The 22064-nt window shown below is 39.6% G+C and overlaps 1 protein-coding gene across 1 annotated transcript in view; it reads left to right on the forward strand.

Annotated features, from left to right (window-relative positions):
- Nucleotides 1-5245: 5245 nt before the first annotated feature.
- LOC121635195 (heparan-sulfate 6-O-sulfotransferase 3-B-like) overlaps nt 5246-22064 on the forward strand; it is a 36928-nt gene continuing 20109 nt past the window's right edge. Inside the window, exon 1 of the mRNA XM_041978278.1 lies at nt 5246-6161. Coding sequence (XP_041834212.1) covers nt 5617-6161 — 545 coding nt within the window. The 5' untranslated portion in view covers nt 5246-5616. The remainder of the gene's footprint in view (nt 6162-22064) is intronic.

The following is a 22064-nucleotide window of genomic DNA, read 5'->3' on the forward strand; positions in this document are numbered from 1 at the left end:
GTGAGCGTCCCTTCTGATTAAACGTTTTGGACGAGGCTGCGCTGCGAGCCCAGCACAGACTGGTGGGGTGCCATCGCTGCACTGCAGGTTTGTGGACCGGCTGGTGGAGCGTTCACACGGCTTCAGTCACTCGCACCACATGCAGTCAAGGCAAATGGCCAAATCTGTCAATTCAGGAAAACTGAAGATGCTGTATGATGTCTAACGCTGTGATTTACAATCAAAGCGGACCATTTTAATCTTTTCCTTTTCACCTGTTCCCTCCAGGGGTTGCCACAGTAAATCATCTGCCTGCATCTGCACCCTCTTTTCTAACTTAATCTCCTCTTTGGTCTTCCTCTAGGCCTCCTGATTGGCATTTCCGACCTTAGCATCCACTACAGGTATATTAACAATCTCTGCACTGTAGAAGCCCAAACCATGTTAGTCTGGTCTCGCTGACCTCGCAAAGCAGAAGAGAGAATCCTAGCTAATAGTGCAAAGTCTATGAGAAATGATGGCCAAGATGGTTTTATTAGCACATTAAAGGGTACACAGGCTCTAGAGTTAATTCCTGTTATCGGTTTTAAGCTAGAGGGACCTCGAAAAACTAAAGAGTCAAAAGAAAAATAACTAAGCAGTTTCACTTCATTTATAGTCATGAAAAAGAAAGTTATTCCTCTTTACTGACATACTGACTGACTGATGGGGGTAACATGATAAAGATAAACCTGGACCCAACAGGCAAAGACCTGCAACGAGCAAAGGAACCCAGGAGTATTTATTCTGCAGGAGCTGATGAATGAAACAGGTTTGGTGATCAGAAACTCAGTAAATGAGGGGAGATCTTTAAACGAGGAAACGGAAGGAAGACCAAAAATATTAACTAGATCAAGAAATACAGAACAGAGTTATGTAGATTATTATTGTAATATTATAATAATAATAATATTAAATATTCGATGATGCTGACTGGAGTCAGAAATGCTACATTTTCCTGAAACCACTGAATTATACTCAGTTAAGTTTTTCTTTAATCCAGCAATAAACTAAAGCAGTAGAGGAACGGACTCTGTTCTGGTCCAGTGTTACGTTTGCTCTGTTGGAGAACTGAACTCATTGTGGATCAATAAAATTCTGTCACACTGCTCATACAACTCTAATTTTATTATCCTGTTTTCTCAGCTTAAAAATAAAACTATTGGTGCCTAATTTCTGCAGTGTTCTAACATAAAAGAAAGATGCATTTGCAAGATGAAAGCAGCACAGTTACCTAGATGTGGGCTGCGTCGGTGGGTGGTATGGTTAGCTTGTTAGCTTGTGACCAAAGCTGCTTCTCTTTAACTCAACCTTGAACAGATGGCTGTCAGAACGCATCCAGAAAACGAGCCACAAAACATCTGATAAACAAACGCAGGTCATCTAAACGCAGCAGCTGATGAGGTGATGAAGAGCAGCTAAAATGTCATGTGATCAGTGACAGCGGCTAATGACGAGGTGAAGCATGACATGACAGGAAAAGGTTTTCACAGAGAGGAGCTGGAGGCATTCAGGGGGCAGGTGGGGAAGGAGGAGAAGCTGTCGCCATGACAACGCTGCTATCTGCACTATTTCAGACATATTTTCTAAACTATGGAGCTTCCAACTGTAGATTGGGTTTCTGTGATGTGAACACAATTAAATGGAAAAGCTGGAACTGGTTCACTATTCCCCATCCCAGTCCGGGGACGGGATTAGTAAACAGAAGCCGAGGGTCCGTCCCCTGACTCTCTCCTGATTATAGCTGAGATCTATCATCTGGAAAATAATAAAAAAGCAGACTTCTTTTCTTTAAAGGTAAAACACATGCCTCATATTCTTATTTGAGTGTCAGATTTTGCACTTTTATCTAAAACTGTGAGGAAATCTGGATTTCTTCTTCTAATTAAAACAGGAATTTTGGTTGTTAAAACAAAAACATTGAGGGAAAAAATCTGCATCTTTAAGTGCATCTTACAAATCTTTACTGTATCCGTGTCTGATATTTGTAATTTGGGTTGATACTATTAGCTTGTTGATCATTGAATATATGTATTGATGTTACACTATTACAGTCACCGCCCACTTCATCACGCTATTACCGCTTTGGACCCGCATTTCCTTCAGAACTGAGTCCAGTGAACTCATCGTCATGTTCTAGAAAGCAGGTGGAGATGATCTGAGCTTTGTGACATGGTGCATTATCCTGCTGGAAGCAGCACCAGAAGATGCTCCACTGTGGTCATAAAGGGATGGACATGGTCAGCAACAATACTCAGGTAGGCTGTGCTGGTTAAACCAGGCCACGTTGGTACTAAGGGGCCCAAAGTGGACCAAGAAAATCTCCCCCCACCATTACACCAGCAGCAGCCTGAAGCGTTGATCCAAGGCAGGATGGATCCATGTTTTCATGATGTTTCCAGCAGATTCTGAGCCGAGCATCTGAATGTGGAGCTGAAATGGAGACTCATCAGACCAGCAACGTTTCTCCATCTTCTATTGTCCAGTGTTGGTGAGTGTGCGTGAATTGTAGCCTCAGTTTCCTGTTCTTAGCTGGCAGGAGGAACCCGGTGTGTCTTCTGCTGCATCCTGGTCCAGACAACTGCTGCTCGCTGGATAATTTCTCTTCTTCAGACCATCTCTGGTTGTGGGTGAAAATCCCAGAAAATACTCAGACCAACAATCATCCTCCTTCTTCTTCATTCTGATGCTCAGTTTGAACTTTAGCAAGTCGTCTTCACCACGTCTACATGGCTACATGCTGCTGTGTGATTTTATCTTTTGCAGGGGGTCGAGTTTGCTTTAAATTTTTTTTTATGTATTTAAGTATTTAAATCACATCCTCTTCAATCAAATGCATCCCAGGTTTCTTATTTATTAGAAACACCTAGAAGCTTTCAGTTCAACCAAATCCCCCTGCAAGATTTCCTCATCTGAACATCCTTTTCAGATCAATACTAATTCCAGCCAATACCCCTTACATACGCATCTGTAGGTGCATCAGCTGCTGAAAATGGAAAAAAAGCTAAAACAGATAAATAGAAATACTGAACCAATCCAATCATTATTTCCACGAAGCTTCATTCCCATTACTGGGAGCCAGTGCGTTGCTGCAGTCAGCTGAATCAGCACTTTCTAGGGGGTTGTCTCTCATAAGGCATGTGTGGAGATCATCAGGCACCTTGTAAATATCCCAACTACACAGCCAGAACAACACAAGCCTCGCCTCAGCTGGCTCAAAACAATGCAGATTCTTTCTCTTCAGATTATGTTAACCATAATGAGTGCAGCATCCCACTGGAAGAGGCCTTACAGGTAAAAACATGCAGACACTGGATGTTATCATCAACGTCCATGAGCTCGCTTTTACCCAACCTTTAAAATGAAAAAATTTAAATATTTCTAATACTGACACTTTCCATGATTCCTCTTATGCCCCCTCAGCTTCTCCCAGGATGAGAGATGATGCCTCCTCCCAGACACAAAGAGACTAAACTCACATACAGATTAAGTCAATGCTGTGCAAGAGGGCAGAGTGCACGCAGAGCTGAAAGAGGATTGAATACAATACATACCAGAGAGCTCGCTGGTTAAATCCCTTGATGGGTGCCATCTTAGGCAAAATAACAAAAGCTTTTGATCAGTGTGGGCTTAAAGGAAATCCATTACAGGGGACTAAAATGCCTTTAGCTTTAGCCCATAGTGTCCATAGAGAGCTGTAAATCTCATATGTGCTCAATCATACGTTCCAAGTCAAGAACCTCAATTTCAGATGACATATTTCCCTTTGTCAATTATTGCTTTGGTTTGTTTGAATCTTTCCATGGTGCTGAAATGACTCCACTAATGATTTTACTCCTAAAAATAGAAATAATTATCATTTTATATTGGTCCATACCTATAGGAATCCAGACATAGTTAAAACGACAATTACAATAATTTAAGATATATCCACTTCATAGTTTTGACTAAACACTAAATACTTGTCATTTTGGAGTCAGTTTGGAGGGGAACAAGAATTAGAAACAACAAATATATGAAATCTTATTATAGTCCATGCAATTTACAAAAGTTGCATCTTTATTTTCACTATGATTCAAGTTGCTTATGAACTGAGGTCCCCTGACTTTCCCCAGCATTTATTTTTGGGGTAATTCAGCTGGTGTATTCGTGTGTGTGATTAGAGAGGCGGTTGCGTCATAGGCCGGGACAGAAAACTGGCGCAGATGTTGAGGAAAACCCGCCAGAACAAACCAGGAAATGAAGCACGTGGACCTTCAAAATAGAACCAGCCAACTTTTCATGGACGTGCCGATATGGAGGGAGAAAAGTGACACAATTAAATATATAAATACAGTGTTGACTAAGTAATTAAATGTGTCATTACTTTTTTAAAATAGGAAATAAAAACATGGATAAATTATTTGATTTATACTTGTGGAGCAGGGTGACCAAACAAACGTCACAATCTGTTGCTTCAGTTAGTTTAAATTAATTCCCGACACACTGCAGCTCAGGAAACATAAAATAATTCAATAATTATATGTTTTACATCAATTTCATTCATTTCTATAGCTTAAAAGCATGTGTCATTCAAATTTTCATCAACTGATTATTTAAACAACTAATTATTTATTTTATTAATTATATATGCATTTATTTTCAATATTAATTAATGACACATTAAGGTAGTTTTTAGATGACTTTCTTAATTAATTTAATATGTTTATTTTCAGTTTTAATAAATTAATGACACATTGAACTAGAGTAGAAAATAATCAGTGACGTCTTCATAGCAGTTTTTTGGGAAAAGACATTTATTGTCCTCTAATGACCCAAAGGGTAAAATTTTCCTGTTGACCAAAACAAACTTATATTGGAATTTCAAGCTTCTCCAAGGCAAAGCATCTTATAAGATAACAAAAGAAGAAGAAGAAAAGATTGCATATTGGGCCATGAAAAAAATTGTGACCATAAATTGAGGGGAAAATGACCTAAAACGACAAAAAAAGACCCCAATGACTAACAAGGGGAAACTTTAAATACACCTAAAATCAAATACTGAGTGTGACATAAGGAGCAAAACAAGAAAACACTAAAAGTAGTTTATATTTACATGAGCTTAGTGTAAGTAAATAAATAAACAAACAAATAAATAAATAAATAAGTTCTATTATGTTTTGAAAGTCTGGAGCGGAAGCAGCAGTGTTGGCTCTGGTCGCCTTGTCGCTCGCGCTCCTGTCTCAGATACCGATCAGCAATTGGCAGGACTGCCGAGCTGGAGCGCTCTAGCGCGGGGATGAACCTTCTCGCGCGCGCGTCTGGAAAGGTCGAGTTGTCCAGGAGCAATGCCAACACTTTCACATAACTAAGCAAGCGCGTGTGTCTGCAGCTTTGGAAACATATCTGAGGGTTTGGTGACAGAAGTTTGAGAAGTGTTGCAGAGGCCGGTCAGAGCTGCTGCTGCTGGAAATGGTCACGGTGGGACCTCAGCTGCAGCTTCAGCCCACAGAAGCGCCGCAAACTCGGGCTGAGCGCGCAGGATGAGACCGGGGGACGAGGACAGCGACTCGGGCATCACGTTGTTTGTGCGGACGGCGTGAGTCACAGTTTTCCACCATGGACGAGAAGTTAAACAGACTCATCTTCATCCTGGTTGCTGCGGTGCTCTTCCTGATGATCGGCTACCAGTACGTGTGTCCGGCGGACAGCAACACCTGCTACTTCAGGAGCGACGACAAGGGGCTTTTCCAGAAGTATTCATCCGGGTTTGAGTTGGTCTATACGGAGCCGGAGGCGGATGAGGACTTCCCCACCAAAATCACATCCAAATTCAACTTCACGGAGCGGGACCTGGACCGGCACGTCGACTTCAACATCCGAGGGGACGATGTGATGGTGTTCCTGCACATCCAGAAAACCGGCGGGACGACGTTTGGGAGGCACCTGGTTAAAAACATCCAGCTGGAGCAGCCCTGCGACTGCATGGCCGGCCAGAGAAAATGCACCTGTCACCGGCCCGGGAAAGCTGAGTCGTGGCTCTTCTCCCGGTTTTCCACGGGTTGGAGCTGCGGCTTGCACGCGGACTGGACCGAGCTCACGAGCTGCGTGCCCGTGGTGATGAACAAGAAGGACAAGAACAAGAATGCCCCAAAAAGCAAAAGGTGAGGGGATGTCTGCATGACAAGTGTACGACCAAGCTCTTCCTAATTTTATTTATTAACTGCATTAAAAAAAAGTCATTTAATTCACCAGTTTTATCAGTCACGCGTGTATTAGAACATTTATCTCTCTAAATTATCTAAAACGATTAATATATCGACCATTTTAATTATTAACTTTTAATTTGTTTCTGTTATGAGTGAGTTAAATGCATGCTTTTTAGCACTTGTTCAGTATTTAAATGTAAAAGCTCAAATCAAACCAACTGTAGCGCAGTAATTAATTTAAACGTGTTTTTAATCCAGCGTTTCTTTAGGTTTCTGAAAAATGAGCTCATGAAAAAACGTAGGGAACGAATTAATGAACAAATCTGAATAGATGATAAAGTTTTGACATATAAATGACGCTACAATAAACCCGTTGAGTTGTTTAAAGTACTGCTTTATAGTATCCTAAATGGTTATTTACGCCTCATTTAAAGTCGCTCCACACAGGGGCGGGTCTAGAATATTTTGATGTGGGGGGCCAGGTAGGGGGCATAGACCAGGAAAAGGATGGCACATAGGAACTTAAAAATAAATAAATAACTAATAATTATAATAATTATATATGTGTATGTAATTTTTTAAAAAGAACATATTTAACAATATTACAACAAAAGTGGTCATCTAATGCAAACAGTTTTAAAAAACAGCTTTTGTTGATGAGGTGATGCTGCATTTAACAGCTTTAATCTGAGCTGCACAAAAACTTTATTCATAGCAAGAAAAACTTTGAGCCAAATCAGTTTTATGTGTTTTTCTGCATAATTGGCTTTTTAATTTTGCACAGTTGTTACATCCAGTGGTTTTATGACTTTTACATCATCTTCATTAACAATATAAAGTTTGGACAGACAAATATCATCACCCATGTAGATAGTTGATGAGATTATGCTAAATAAGTGCTGCATTATAATCTAGAACATGGCAGTGTTGATACAGAACATCATATTCATGTACATGACATGCTGCATTCATTTGGACCTGGAAATCTGAGGTTTAGTCAGGTTAAACACTGTAATTTCCCTCTGGGATTAATAAAGTATTTTACAAAAGTCAGTTTACATCATTTGAAATTTGTTTGTTCCTGGGGAGGCACTGGCAGGGCCAGTCAAAACTTTGGGGTGGCCAGAGCCCCCGCCCAGGCCACCCATCTGGTCCCACTCTTTGATAGCTATATATATATATATATATATATATATATATATATATATATATATATATATATGTATATGTATATATATATATGAGGGGGGGGGGGGGGGGGTCCAAGACAGGATTCACTGCAATCTGTTGGTTTCCTTAGCTAGGTAATTATTTTTTATGAATTTGGTTTATTAATAATCACAGTTATAAATTGAATTAATGTATGATTGTTTTAATTGGATCACAATGAACTGGCTTGAATTGGAACGTTTCTGTAGAGGGCCTTGAGAGGAATTTGTCGTGAATTTGTACTATAGAAATACGGCTGAATTTAAATGAACGTGAATGAAGTCATAAATTGGACTATTGTGGGTGTGTTTTGATTGGATCACAGTGAATTGGTTTGAATTGGTAAAAGTCTGTAAAGTGGTTTGAGACGACTTTGTTGTGAATCGGTGCTGTAATGGCTAAAACAGACTAGATCAGCTCAATTCAATTTAATCATATTAAAATACAGCCAATTTATACTTGGTTAAGTAGGTAAAGAAACCAATAGATGACATTTGAGCTTCCATTCTGAGCATGAGTTTTATTGGAAACTGAAATTCTTTCACCTGGACTTTAGTCTTTCTGGTTGCTGGGATACGACGGTGCTCGTCTCCAGATGTCCAGCTTCCCTCTCTGCTTCATTTTCCACCGTTTGACGTGTGATGTTTCATTTTGCTCTGCCACCTTCTTGCTGTTACTGATCCAACCAGGTGGTGGAAACCTTCATCAGAAGGTTTGCTCCATATTGACATGACAGCATGACACAGTTGCTGCAGATCCATGATGAGAATCTCCCGTTCCACCACATCCCAAAGCTGCTCTACTGGACTGAGATCTGGTGACTGTGGAGGCCGTTGGAGTCCAGTGAACTCATCGTCATGTTCTAGAAAGCAGGTGGAGATGAGTCTCTTAAATCCCATTTCTGATGCTCAGTTTGATCTTCAGGATTTTGTCTACATGACTAAATGTGTTGAGTAGCCGCCATGTGATTGGCTGATTAAATATTTGTGTTGACAATCAGTTAAACAGGTGTGCCTAATAAACTGGTTGGTGAATAGTTATTTTTTAATAGTTTGTTTGTTTTAATAGTTGTTTTCCATTTGTTTCACTCTATTATAATGAAATCAGCTTAATTTGATTATCTGGAGACACCAAATCAGGGTTAACTTGAATTTTTAGGCCCTGACTCAGGGTTATAGAGTTGATAAAGCGGACCACGTCACCACCGCCAAGAGTCGACTCCTCATCTACAAAATGCCAGGAGACAGGCCGCCTCCTGATCCCAAGGTTTGTTTCAATTTCCAGTAATTACAGATGCTAAGCTTAAGGGAGTAAATCACTTAAGTAGGAAGGTTCCTCTGAGGTCTGCAGCCTGTGTCTGAATCCAATTTGTCTCGCTGTTAGTTCAGAGTACAAATCTCCATATGTTACTAGAGGTGTGAAGAGTGGTTGGCAAGGACGGCGCACGCCTCTAAGAATCCTCCAGATCCATTCATTGCCCTAAGTGGTGGTCATCACACCTAATTTAACACTTTGAAATAGTCTTGAAGAAACACCTCAGAGACATATCAGCAGTGTAAGGCAGACATGTACCCACAGGGTACTCGGAGACACTCTTTTCCATCTTTCTGACCTAATATATGTGACTTGAGTTTTTATGATCAGGTGAGTCAGTTCAGACGGCCAGGGTTCCTACACACATGTGGAAATGTACACGTATGTACATTTAATATAACTTCTAGATACTTTGATCATGTGGAATTTTGGATTTTTCCTCTTCCTGATACCTGGAATTAAATGTTTGCTGATTTTGAATATAAATATATAGGGTGTACTCACTTCTGTGAGATTATATATATATATATATATATATATATATATATATATATATATATATATATATATATATATATATAATAATAATAATAATAATACATTTTATTTTAAAAAAGCGCCTTATCAAAGCACCCAAGGACACTGTACAAACATAAGACACTAAAAGTAAGCAAAACATTAAAAGCACAAAACAGAATAAGTGATAGAGGAAGGAAACACTGTGGAAAGATGTATATGGACTTAGGGGGGATAAGACTGTCTGAACAGATGAGTTTTGAGTCTGGATTTGAAGAGAAGGAAGGAGTCCACTGTACGGAGATCATATATATATGAGAGAGAGATAAATGTAAAATAGAAATATATATATAATAAAAAGAAACACGTTTGATATATAAAGTTAATAAAATCTATTTTAATTTAAATGCAAATGTATAAACATATTTGATACATTTATATTTAAGGATGTCCTGATTCGTTAGCTGATATCAGAAATAGGTCCGATATCAGCTAAAATAAACGGTATTGGATGATATCGGCCTGAATCAGGAATCTCCGACATGAGCAGTCCATTCTGCTCCAGCATGCACCTGATCACAAGGTAGCAGGAGTGATGTCGGCAGCGTGGCAGTATTTTTCGTAAAAGTCAGAAAAAGACGTTGCAGCACCTGTCATGCACACGTTTCCCGTGGTTTAACAACATCCGGGAAGTTTAATACGTCCAACCTCATCACGCATTTTAAGCAGCATCACAAAAAGCTGACTGGGAGACAGCTGAGCATGCCCGCATCATCCTTTCAGTTAACTATTTATTTTCTGCTTGTTGTTAGACTGATATGTTTGATTTGTTTACACTATTATGTGACGATGAAGAGCAATGACCTCATTGTTTTGGGCAGCCAGTGAAATTGAAGCCGTGGGCTCGTTAAAAAGTTGGACATTACTGTGTGGTTTCTAGCGTCCCCACGCTGGCTTGTTGCTACCATAAACTGAACTTGAACTGTTATTTTGCAATATAAATATAACTTTTTGTTTATGTTTGTTTATTGAGGTTTTTCTATTTTATTCTTTATTTTATTCATTTGTTGTATTTTCTTTTGTTTAAGGTGCAAAATGTGACCCATGGTTAAAAACAAATGGATCCATTTTATCTGTTGTTTCTGTTCTCTGAGTAAAATCACTTTTTCAAGCCTTTTCCTCACATTCCAATACAAAATAAGAAAGTGTGTATGATTTGTGTCAATATCGTATCAAATTAATATTTGTATCGACCAATACTGAAGGCTGCAATATCAGTTTCGTATCGGAAGTGAAATAGTTGTATCGGGACCAAGCGGCGACCTCCGGCGGTGAAATGTGAAGCCTGTGCGGAAGTGCAAAAAATTGCTGTTCATCCCTCATCCGCTACACACGGGGTGAATTTTTTTTCCAACTCATCCATTTGGATGTTATTAGGGTCCGAGCCATACGAAGTATGGAGGGACCCTATTGTGCTTGAAATGTTTATTATACTCCTTCTAAGCGCTTCGACGCCAAATTTGACCCCCTAAAAACCCATGAAAAGTTGTGAAACTTGGCACACACATCAAGCCCGGTGAAAATCGCGATATTATAAGGTCCGCATACACTTCAATGCAAAAGTGGCTCAACAGCGCCACCTAGACACCCCAAAAATCCCCAAATGAATGGGGTCCCAAAAGTCTACTTCGACGTAGGAACACGAAACTCAGCACACACGTGTAACACCCCAAGCTGAGCAAGAGTCAATCAAACATCTGTTGCCATGGCAACGGCGTACCTGCCATCTTGGTGTGTGCGGCCATTTTTTTGCCATTTTTTGCACTTTACACACATCGTATTTGAGCGAACTAGTCTGAGGGGATTCGTGCGATTGACTCAAAACTTGGTGGGAAGCTTCCTGACAAGTTGGGGACCAAACGCTATTCAAATCTTTCTAATAGCAGAAAGCGTGTTACCGTGGCAACTGACGGAAAAATGCCTTCTCGCCATGAAACACGGTTTGCTCATATCTCCATAGAAATACATGGGATCTGCACCAAAGTTCACAGTATTCATACGTGTAACACCCCAAGTCCAGCAAAGAAGGCAATCGAACACCTGCTGCCATGGCAACGGGGTGGCAGCCATCTTGGATTTCACTGCCATTTGAACGAACTAGTCTGAGGGGATTCGTGCGACCGACTCCAAACTTGGTGGGAACCTTCCTGACAAGTTGGGGACCAAAAGCTATTCAAATCTTTCTAATAGGAGAAAGCGTGTTGCCGTGGCAACCGACGGAAAAACTGAGACGGAGACTGCAGCACAACTGTGGTTTTTAGCCGGCTAACAGTGCGCCTTAGCTTTAGCCCGCCTACCTTCATTAGCAGGTTAGCTCATGCTAGACCTGAGTTTGCTCAGTTAGCTCTTAGCTACAGGCAGCTCGGAGTTTGATAGATGTCAATCATCCACCCCCACGCTTACAGCCCCCCTCTCAGCTCCGACATTTTGCCCGTTTTTGTATTTTCTGGGAGCGACGGCAGGCGTGACGCTGCCAAGATGGCGACGGAAGAAACCAGTCAACAAGCTTCAGAAAGCTACTGATGACATCATGAAGGCTCCGCCCATCTTTTATATACAGTCTATGATACAATAAAATAAATAGAAATAATATATGTAAATGAATAAAATAATTAAATTATGTAAATGTGTAACATACAAAATATTGAAGAATCTTCACAGATTTTTCTCCAGGAATTTCAGGCTGTTCATGTTTCTAAAATATTATATCTATATTACAATATTACATGTAAATATCTTGATAATGTACTTGTACTTCTTTACTCTGAAACAAATAAGGTGTTTTCGTTATTTTTAGGTTATTGTGCTTTTATTTTACTGGAGAGCAGATTCATATTTTCACATGAAAAATGCAGCTCATTGAAAACATAACGAGAAACGTCATCATGGCAGGACGACCGTCTCCGCATGTTCGCGTGTCACATGTACACGTTCTTACTTTCTGACTGCCTCCATCAGCTGTGCATTAAGACTATCTGTGCCACCTGGTTGAACTTTAGCATCAGTGGAGATGCAGAAGTTCGTTAGTTTTATTGTTTCATAGAAGAAGGAACGATACTCCAGCTAAATGCATCATGACTTATAACCCAGCTTCTAATTTCTAGATTGTCGGATGGCTTGTGAGTCTTAACTCACACAGCAACCACTAATCTGTCACTTGGAGTTCTGATTTCCCAGAGGAGCCCTAGAGAGGGTCAACTTGGAAAGGGACCACGTAACTGAAGGCTTCTTGTCATTTTAGATTAAAACTGCTGAATAAGGACGACACAGGGCCATTCTGCCAGTCCTGAAATACTCCTGTCCTGTCACTTTGGGTGACGTAGCCTCTCCGTGATGGATTGTAGCAGCACAAAGGGAACTGGATTTGTGAATCTGTAAAGTCATGTTATAGCTCTGCTAAAATTTTTAATGCCACCCTTAACTGCTCTGTCATCTCACTTTGCTCTACTAGATTTATTTGTATTTCAGCCTTTATCCCCTTGTTCCTACTGTAAAAGAGCTTTTTCCAAATATACATAATCCCCATTTATGCTGTACTTTGTACTTGATGTTCAGGCATAATCAGAAGGAGGAAGCCATAAAGCTCTCAAAGCATTTTCCCAGTCAGACTGCAGCAGAAAATCCAACTTAAAACCTGGATGCTGATACTAAGGATAACTTTTGTCTTATACAAATCACATATAGGAATGAGTGCAGTATCAGACGTCATGGGAATGATGACGCCCACTCTTATCTTCAGGCTACATCCAGCATGGTGTGATGATGTTTGGAGGGAGAGGCGTATGGCACATATATATGCGTGCACTCAGAAAACTTCTGACTAAACTTGTAATCTGTTATCACAACCATAATGACAAGTAGGTCATGATGGCGGCTGTGGTTCAAACCATTTAAGAAGAAAATGGACATAAGCCAGAGTGTCACTCAAAGCTCAGATAATGACAATATATATAATCATCAGGTTGTCATGGCAGCTTTCATTTTATAAATAAAGCTCAACTCTGATCACAGGTTTCCTACAAACAAAAAACATGTTGATAACAGTACGATATAACTCCAAATGTCAAGAAGTTGTCAGTTAACATTTGTTTTCTTTTGCTCTCTCCACTTTTTATATTCTGTATTGTTATCAGCTACTATATCAGATACTATCAGCTACTATATCAGGTACTATCAGCTACTATATCAGGTACTATCAAGTACTATATCAGGTACTATCAGCTACTATATCAGGTACTATCAGCTACTATATCAGATACTATCAGCTGCTATATCAGATACTATCAGCTACTATATCAGATACTATCAGCTACTATATCAGATACTATCGGCTACTATATCAGGTACTATCGGCTACTATATCAGGTACTATCGGCTACTATATCAGGTACTATCGGCTACTATATCAGATACTATCGGCTACTATATCAGATACTATCAGCTACTATATCAGGTACTATCGGCTACTATATCAGGTACTATCGGCTACTATATCAGATACTATCAGCTACTATATCAGATACTATCAGCTACTATATCAGATACTATCAGCTACTATATCAGATACTATCAGCTACTATATCAGGTACTATCGGCTACTATATCAGGTACTATCAGCTACTATATCAGATACTATCAGCTACTATATCAGGTACTATCAGCTACTATATCAGGTACTATCAGCTACTATATCAGATACTATCAGCTACTATCAGCTACTATATTAGGTACTATCGGCTACTATATCAGATACTATCGGCTACTATATCAGGTACTATCGGCTACTATATCAGATACTATCAGCTACTATATCAGATACTATCAGCTACTATATCAGATGCTATCAGCTACTATATCAGATACTATCAGCTACTATATCAGATACTATCAGCTACTATATCAGGTACTATCGGCTACTATAACAGGTACTATCGGCTACTATATCAGGTACTATCGGCTACTATATCAGATACTATCAGCTACTATATCAGATACTATCAGCTACTATATCAGATGCTATCGGCTACTATATCAGGTACAATCGGCTACTATATCAGGTACTATCAGCTACTATATCAGATACTATCAGCTACTACATCAGGTACTATCAGCTATTATATCAGATGCTATCGGCGACTATATCAGGTACTATCGGCTACTATATCAGGTACTATCGGCTACTATATCAGGTACTATCAGCTACTATATCAGGTACTATCAGCTACTATATCAGATACTATCAGCTACTACATCAGGTACTATCAGCTATTATATCAGATGCTATCAGCTACTATATCAGGTACTATCAGCTACTATATCAGGTACTATCAGCTACTATATCAGGTACTATCAGCTATTATATCAGATGCTATCAGCTACTATATCAGGTACTATCAGCTACTATATCAGGTACTATCAGCTACTATATCAGATACTATCAGCTACTATATCAGGTACTATCAGCTATTATATCAGGTACTATCAGCTACTATATCAGATACTATCAGCTACTACATCAGGTACTATCAGCTATTATATCAGGTACTATCAGCTACTATATCAGGCACTATCAGCTACTATATCACATACTATCAGCTACTATATCAGGTACTATCGGCTACTATATCAGGTACTATCAGCTACTATATCAGGTACTATCAGCTACTATATCAGATACTATCAGCTACTATATCAGGTACTATCGGCTACTATATCAGGTACTATCAGCTACTATATCAGGTACTATCAGCTACTATATCAGATACTATCAGCTACTATATCAGGTACTATCAGCTACTATATCAGGTACTATCAGCTACTATATCACATACTATCAGCTACTATATCAGATACTATCAGCTATGTACTATCAGCTACTATATCAGGTACTATCAGCTACTATATCAGCTACTATATCAGGTACTATCAGCTACTATATCAGGTACTATCAGCTACTATCAGCTACTATATCAGCTACTATATCAGCTACTATATCAGATGCTATCAGCTACTATATCAGCTACTATATCAGGTACTATCAGCTACTATATCAGATGCTATCAGCTACTATATCAGGTACTATCAGCTACTATATCAGCTACTATATCAGCTACTATCAGCTACTATATCAGATGCTATCAGCTACTATATCAGGTACTATCAGCTACTATATCAGGTACTATCAGCTACTATATCAGGTACTATCAGCTACTATATCAGCTAGTATCAGGTACTATCCAACTACTAACTAGTATTCAGGTGTAACGTGTCTTTGATGCTAATTCTGGGAAAGTGATTTTCATCTGCTGGGTTCAGGTTGAGTTCCCCTCATTCTTAAGTCTAAGGTGTCCTGTTTAAATATGTACATTAATAAATATGATATGAAATAAGTAAATACTACTATAAATATCTGTATAAGTTTCAGCTTGGAGTGAAATGTGTCCCTCAGATCAGCTCCCGTCAGTACAACAGGTCTGGCTTTAGTCAGTGAGGATGCTGCAGAGGCTGGCATCACTAAATATTCAGTAAAACACACGTTGTGGGCTTTTACAAAATAAAAATATTTAATATTTACACTGATGGGTAACCGAATATTTTAATATGTAGGTGTAGACAAATGTGTGACTATTGCAGCATTTATTCATTTATTTTACTGGTAATTTTAAATTGAATCACTGCATATTCAACAAAAATGTAACTAAATTCTGTTCCCCTCAGCATAGGCTGCTTTGAAAGTGATTTTCCAAACACATCAAGTGTTTGTATTGGATCTGTATCGCCGATACTGGCTTGAAATTTTCTTGGTATCGGATCTGGAAGAAAATCTGTGATATCGCACATCACTGCTATGCAGCGTAATCTCCGAGGACTATCCTTCGCTAGTTTTTTGGAGGATTGCACAGAAACCTTTCTGTCTTGCTTAATTTCCCAAAATCCCCTGTGCTGCATGGGGTGAGGATCCACACAGATGGACAGATTCATGAATCTGTCCTTAGATGTTTCCTGCTCCACCAACCCTCATTCAGATAAGTAGATAAGCTCTGGAGAAGCTTTTTGATGACTCGGGATCAGAATCCGGAAACAAGTGCATCAAAGGTTTTACTAAAGACGTACTTCAAAAAACATGGTGGGGAATAAAAGGTAGATTTATCTATAAATAAATATGTTATGGAACATATTATGGAACCTTATGACTCTAGTAGTTATAAAGTAATAAAGTTAATTAAAGGTCCCATATTATGCAAAATTCACTTTTTAATGGTTTTGGAACAGTCATACTGGTCCCCCCGCATGTGTAGGAGACCCGTAAGTGTGAAACTCTTTCAGGCGCTCTCTCTCCCCCCTGCTCCACCTCTAGGGAAGTAAGCGCTGAAATGAGCTTGTTTGAAAGCGTGTACGTTATGACGTCATAAGGGACAATAACCACTCCCCACAGAGCGATGGCCCCGTCTACCGGCTCTCAAAGCCCGCCCTCTAAAAATCACCTAGCGCCCAGTGTTTTTCCCTCTTCGGCAACCCTCGTTAGCGGACATGGCTAAGCGACAGAAGCACTGTTCTGTTTGTGGCTGCATAAATGAACACGAAAACGTTTTTTTACTTCCATCCACTGAACCCACGAGGACTGAGTGGATTAATTTTATTTTTGGAGGAAATGTACCCGGAAAACTTCCAAAGGTTTTGCATGTCTGTGGCCAGCATTTCAAAGAGGACTGTTTCCACAACATGGGGGCATGGAAAGCAGGCTTCGCCAACCGTTTGAAGCTGAAGCCAGGTTCAATACCAACTGTCCGTGACACAGCTGGAGAGGTAAGAGCTGGCAGTTATTTTATCGTTTCGGCCTTATTAGTCTGATAGCTTGAAAATATATTAACCTGTCAATCACCTCATGACGGGCGATGCGATGGGCGGAGCCAACAGCTGAGCTGCTCCACCAGGGTTCCGCCCACCATAAACAGCACATTTCTGAAGCTGCTAAAAAGAGGGAGGTGAAGAGAAGCCGCTGCACTCAAACTGAGGGTCGATTTGTCCATACCATGGCGGAAATATTTCATTTAGATATTAATGAATGGTCTCAGATTGGGAATAAAGTGTATAATATGGGACCTTTAAGCAAGTAGTTCAGTCACATGTTTTTGCAGGGCAGTCAGTTAACAGGTGAGGAAATACATCAATCTGCTTTTCCCACTTTCCATCCCCTAAAGAAACATGTAGGTCTCAGAAGGGTTTTAAAATGAGGTGAAGTGTGATGATTACTGGATTTCATCTGGATGTACACCTTAATATAATGTCTTCTGCCTGGATTTATCACATCTAAATCAGGAAGAGCTTTTTACATATTTGCTGTATGTTGCTGGTCCTGTTGAAGCATTATAGATACAAACCCACCATCTGTCTGCTTTTAAGCTGCACTACACAGTCACCTTGAAGTCACCTCTCTCCTACACATCTCTTCAGTGAGGAGACTAATAATGCCGTCAAAAAACAGAGACTGCAGCACAACATTAGGCACCGTTTTATAGAAACATGGTCAGACCTGCAGTATGATCGGTGAGGATGTTGCTCAGGTCGTAGCCTCTCAGATAACAGGAGAGTTGTCTGGTTCTGGGTTGGTTAAAGCTCACCTACAGAGATCTTGTAAGGTTTTGCATTATTTCTTCTAACGTAAAGGATGCATGAGTCCCTCCTTACATAGTTTCCCTCCTAACATGTAAAACTTTGCTAAGCAATACGTGGTCAATTCAAGACTTTTTCGAAAAGGTGAACCAGTTGCGAAGGCTCCATCAGGGCTTTGCTCTCAGCATGGGGCTACAGCACTTGCATCGCAGTGGGATATGAAATTGCTAAAGGTCAGACGTCAAACCTGCTTCATTTGCCGGGCTGGCCTACTTCGGCTCGGCAGCGAACCTCACAGTGAGCAGTCAGACTGGAACCTTATTACTGAACTCATTACTTCAGATTAGAGCAGCGAATACACGCCGGCCATAATGCAACCCGACCTGAGATTTATTAGGTTTGGTTTATTCTACACCAGGTGTGTCCAACTCATTTCAGTCCAGGGGCCACATGTTTGATCTGAAGTGGACAGGAGCTGTGAAATAAAATAAGAATATATATATACATATATATATATATATTCGGTTTTAAAACAACAATGGAGTCCAGTATGGTTCAGTATTTTTATTAGCTTGCGGAAGACAACGAAGAAATAATTTGATCAGCCTCTCATCAACTTGATCCACTGGTTATTGTTTTTAAAAACGGTGGTGACCACACAAATTCAGCAAGAAGACCCAGATATCCTGCAAGACATGATCCCAAACCGACCAATCACCGCGTAACCGTCTGCGTATCAGGGGTGCATGTCAGGTCTGGAAGAGGTGCGTGTGGAGTACGCTGAGCCTACGGCGGTGATGCAGCTACACGAGCATATATCTGCCTTTAGTGGTCCAGACTGTACCGGCTTACTTTCAGTCCTGTTGTTGCCCAGCTGTCAATACAAACTGAAACACATCTATTAAGTAAGAAAGATAGAAAAGATAGAAGTTATCCACCTTAGAAAATTTTTAGATTTAAAGATAAAAAATGACACCTCTCATGGGAAAATTAGGTAAAAAGTTAGTAATATTAATAAAATGACAGTTTGTAAATTTCATGTTTACCAAATTCCTCCTACGGGCCAGATCGGAACCTCTGGAGGGCCAATTTTGGCCTGCTGGCCGTATATTTGACACCACTGTCTCTGGTTAGAGCTATTCTGTCAGTTAGGTCTATAAATGTTAATATTACTGAAGATTTTAATTAAACGTATAGTTTTTTTTAGCTGAAGCATTTCATGTTTAATAAAAACAGAATAACAGGTTGTTGCAAGTTTAGGTTACAGTCTTAAAAATTCTCTTAATTCTCTCTAAAAATCTGTTAAGAATATTTTCTCTGAGGAAACGTTACCCTTCAAAGGGTCCTTTTACCTTTTTTGATAATGATGTCAATGTCTGTTTATACAAAGTTATTTCAGGCTGCTGACAATCACATGCTGTGAAAATTTAAATGTGACAACAAGGATGTGACCTTCAACTGGTTGGAAATCATAGAAACTGCTCCAAATATATTAGACATTACAGTGTCAGTTCATTTACAACCGCCTTGACACTTAAACTGGAATGTTTGACTGTAGCACCTCCAGTATTCCTGTCACCACACTAAAAATCTGTCATATATTTCTTTCTTTTTTGTTCCTAGGTATTTTTTAAAAGGCTTGATCTTGGACTGGAAGACTTTTAGCTTGTCCAGCTCCGGACCTCTTGAGTCAGAGTCACTCCCTGATGACTTTTAATCATACAAACAAAATCACAGACAAGTAAATTGTGACTATTGTGCCTGTTGAGCTGAACAGACAAAGTAGATTATTTTTGCGTGATAGGGGCGCCTCAACGAGAAAATCTAAAAAAGTTCTGTACTGCGTCTTTAGTCTTTGGCTCCTGAAATGAATCCAATCATAATCATACGATGGCAGAAGTTGTATTATAATGGTAAATGTTGGATCGTTATCCATTGACTGGATGATCAAAGTCATGATATACCCCCTGCAAAATACTACGAAAACAATAATATGATTATTAATGCTATGCCAAAGTCTCACAGTAAACAGCATAACAATCAGAGCTGCCAACTTTTCAATTATCCTTGTAGTGAGATTTGGTGGAACCAACCAATATTTTGCCACATACATAGCAGCAAGACGTAAGACTCATTTTGACTCATTTTGACTCATTTTGTGCAGATTTAACCATTAAATAGCACCCAGGAGTAACAAAATGTAAAAAAAATTATAGGCAAGGCAAGGCAAATTTATTTGTATAGCACATTTCATGTACAAGACTATTCAAAGTGCCATAAAACATAAAAACATTACAGCAAGGTGCAGGTGGAGAGAAAAAATACAAGTGCATTAGAAAAACAAAGATTAAAAAAGATAAAATTGATTAAATAAAAACAGCTCAGAAAAGGAAAAAAATTAAGATTTCGTCGTAAATGAACTAAATGCAGATCTGGACTCTAAATAAAAACTAGTCCATGCAGCAGAGAACAGGTGGATCTAAATAAACTGAGTGTTTCAGCTGATTTGAGGCTTTCTGGGAGTTTGTTCCAGACATGTGGAGCATAGAAGCTGAATGCAGCTTCTCCATGTCTGGTTTTGACTCTGAGGACTGATAAACTGGATCCAGATGACCTGAGGGTTCTGGCAGGTTCATACTGGGTCAAGAGGTCACTGATGTATTTTGGTCCTAAACCATTCAGATCTTTATAAACCAGCAGCAGAACTTTAAAGTCTATCCTCTGACAAAAAGGCAGCCAGTGTAAAGACCTCAGAGCTGGACTGATGTGGTCCACTTTCTTGGTTTTAGTGAGGAATCGAGCAGCAGAGTTCTGAATAAGTTGCAGGTTTCTAACTGATTTTAATGTAGACCTGTGAAGACACTGTTAAAATAATCAAGCCGACTAAAGATGAAAACATGGACTAGTTTTTCCAGGTCCTGCTGAGACATCAGATCTTTTACCTTTGATATATTCTTAAGGTGATAGTAGGCTGATTTTGTAATTCCCTTAATGTGTTTCTTAAAGTTAAGGTCAGAGTCCATCAATTCACCCAGATTTCTGGCCTGGTTGGTGGTTTTTAGGTGTATAGACTGAAACTCTGTGGTGAGCTTTTAATCGTTTCTATTTGGCTCCAAAAACATCACCACAGTTTTATTTTTGTTTAACTGAAGAAAGTTCATACACATCCAGTCATTAATCTCCTCAATGCATTTACCAAGAACCTGTACGGGGCCTCGATCTCCTGGTGATATTGTAATATAAATCTGTGTGTCATCTGCGTAGCTATGGTAACTAATGTTGTTTTTCTGTGCCAGTGGGAGCATGTAGATGTTAAACAGAAGAGGCCCCAGGATGGAACCTTGGGGAACTCCACATGTAATTCTTGTCTGCTCAGATGTAAAGTTACCTATTGACACAAAGTACTTCCTGTTCTCTAAATAAGATTTAAACCAGAGTCGTGCAGTGCCAGAGAGGCCCACCCAGTTCTCCAGTCATTTAAGTAATATATTGTGGTTGACTGTATCAAATGCAGCACTGAGGTCCAGTAAGACTAAGACTGACATTTTTCCATCGTCTGTGTTCAAACATATGTCATTAATGACTTTGGTCAGAGCATCTCAGTGTTGTGGTGCTGTCTAAAACCTGACTAGAAGACATCGTAGCAGTTGTTTTGTGTTAAAAAGTCATGTAGTTGATGAAAAACGACTTTTTCAATGATCTTACTTATAAAAGAAAGATTTTAAATCGGTCTGTAGTTGCTCATTTGTGTCTTCTCTAGATTGTCCCTTTTTAGCAGAGGCTTGATTACACCTGTTTTTAGAAGTTCTGGGAAGACACCTGAAATTAAAGATAAGTTAACAATTGTAACAGATCTGGCTCCAGAGTTCTTGAGACCTTTTTGAAAAGGCCTGTGGGCAGGATGTCCAAGCAGCAAGAGGAGTTCAACTCACGTATGATATCGTCTAGATCTTTGCTGCTAATGGGATTAAACTGTATCATGGTGTTTAAACTGGTTTTCAATGGACACAGTGTATTTCCTGAACCTGTTGCTGCTTCTTTTTTTAGTAATGTTATCTGTGCTTCTTAGCCATCTGTTAGCTTGCTCACCTCCGCTGTTGTGGGCCAATGACAAGGTTGTTTAATTTCCATGCAGTCCATTTACTT

This window comes from Melanotaenia boesemani, chromosome 24 (genome assembly GCF_017639745.1).
Source record: "Melanotaenia boesemani isolate fMelBoe1 chromosome 24, fMelBoe1.pri, whole genome shotgun sequence".
Taxonomy (NCBI): Eukaryota; Metazoa; Chordata; class Actinopteri; order Atheriniformes; family Melanotaeniidae; genus Melanotaenia; species Melanotaenia boesemani.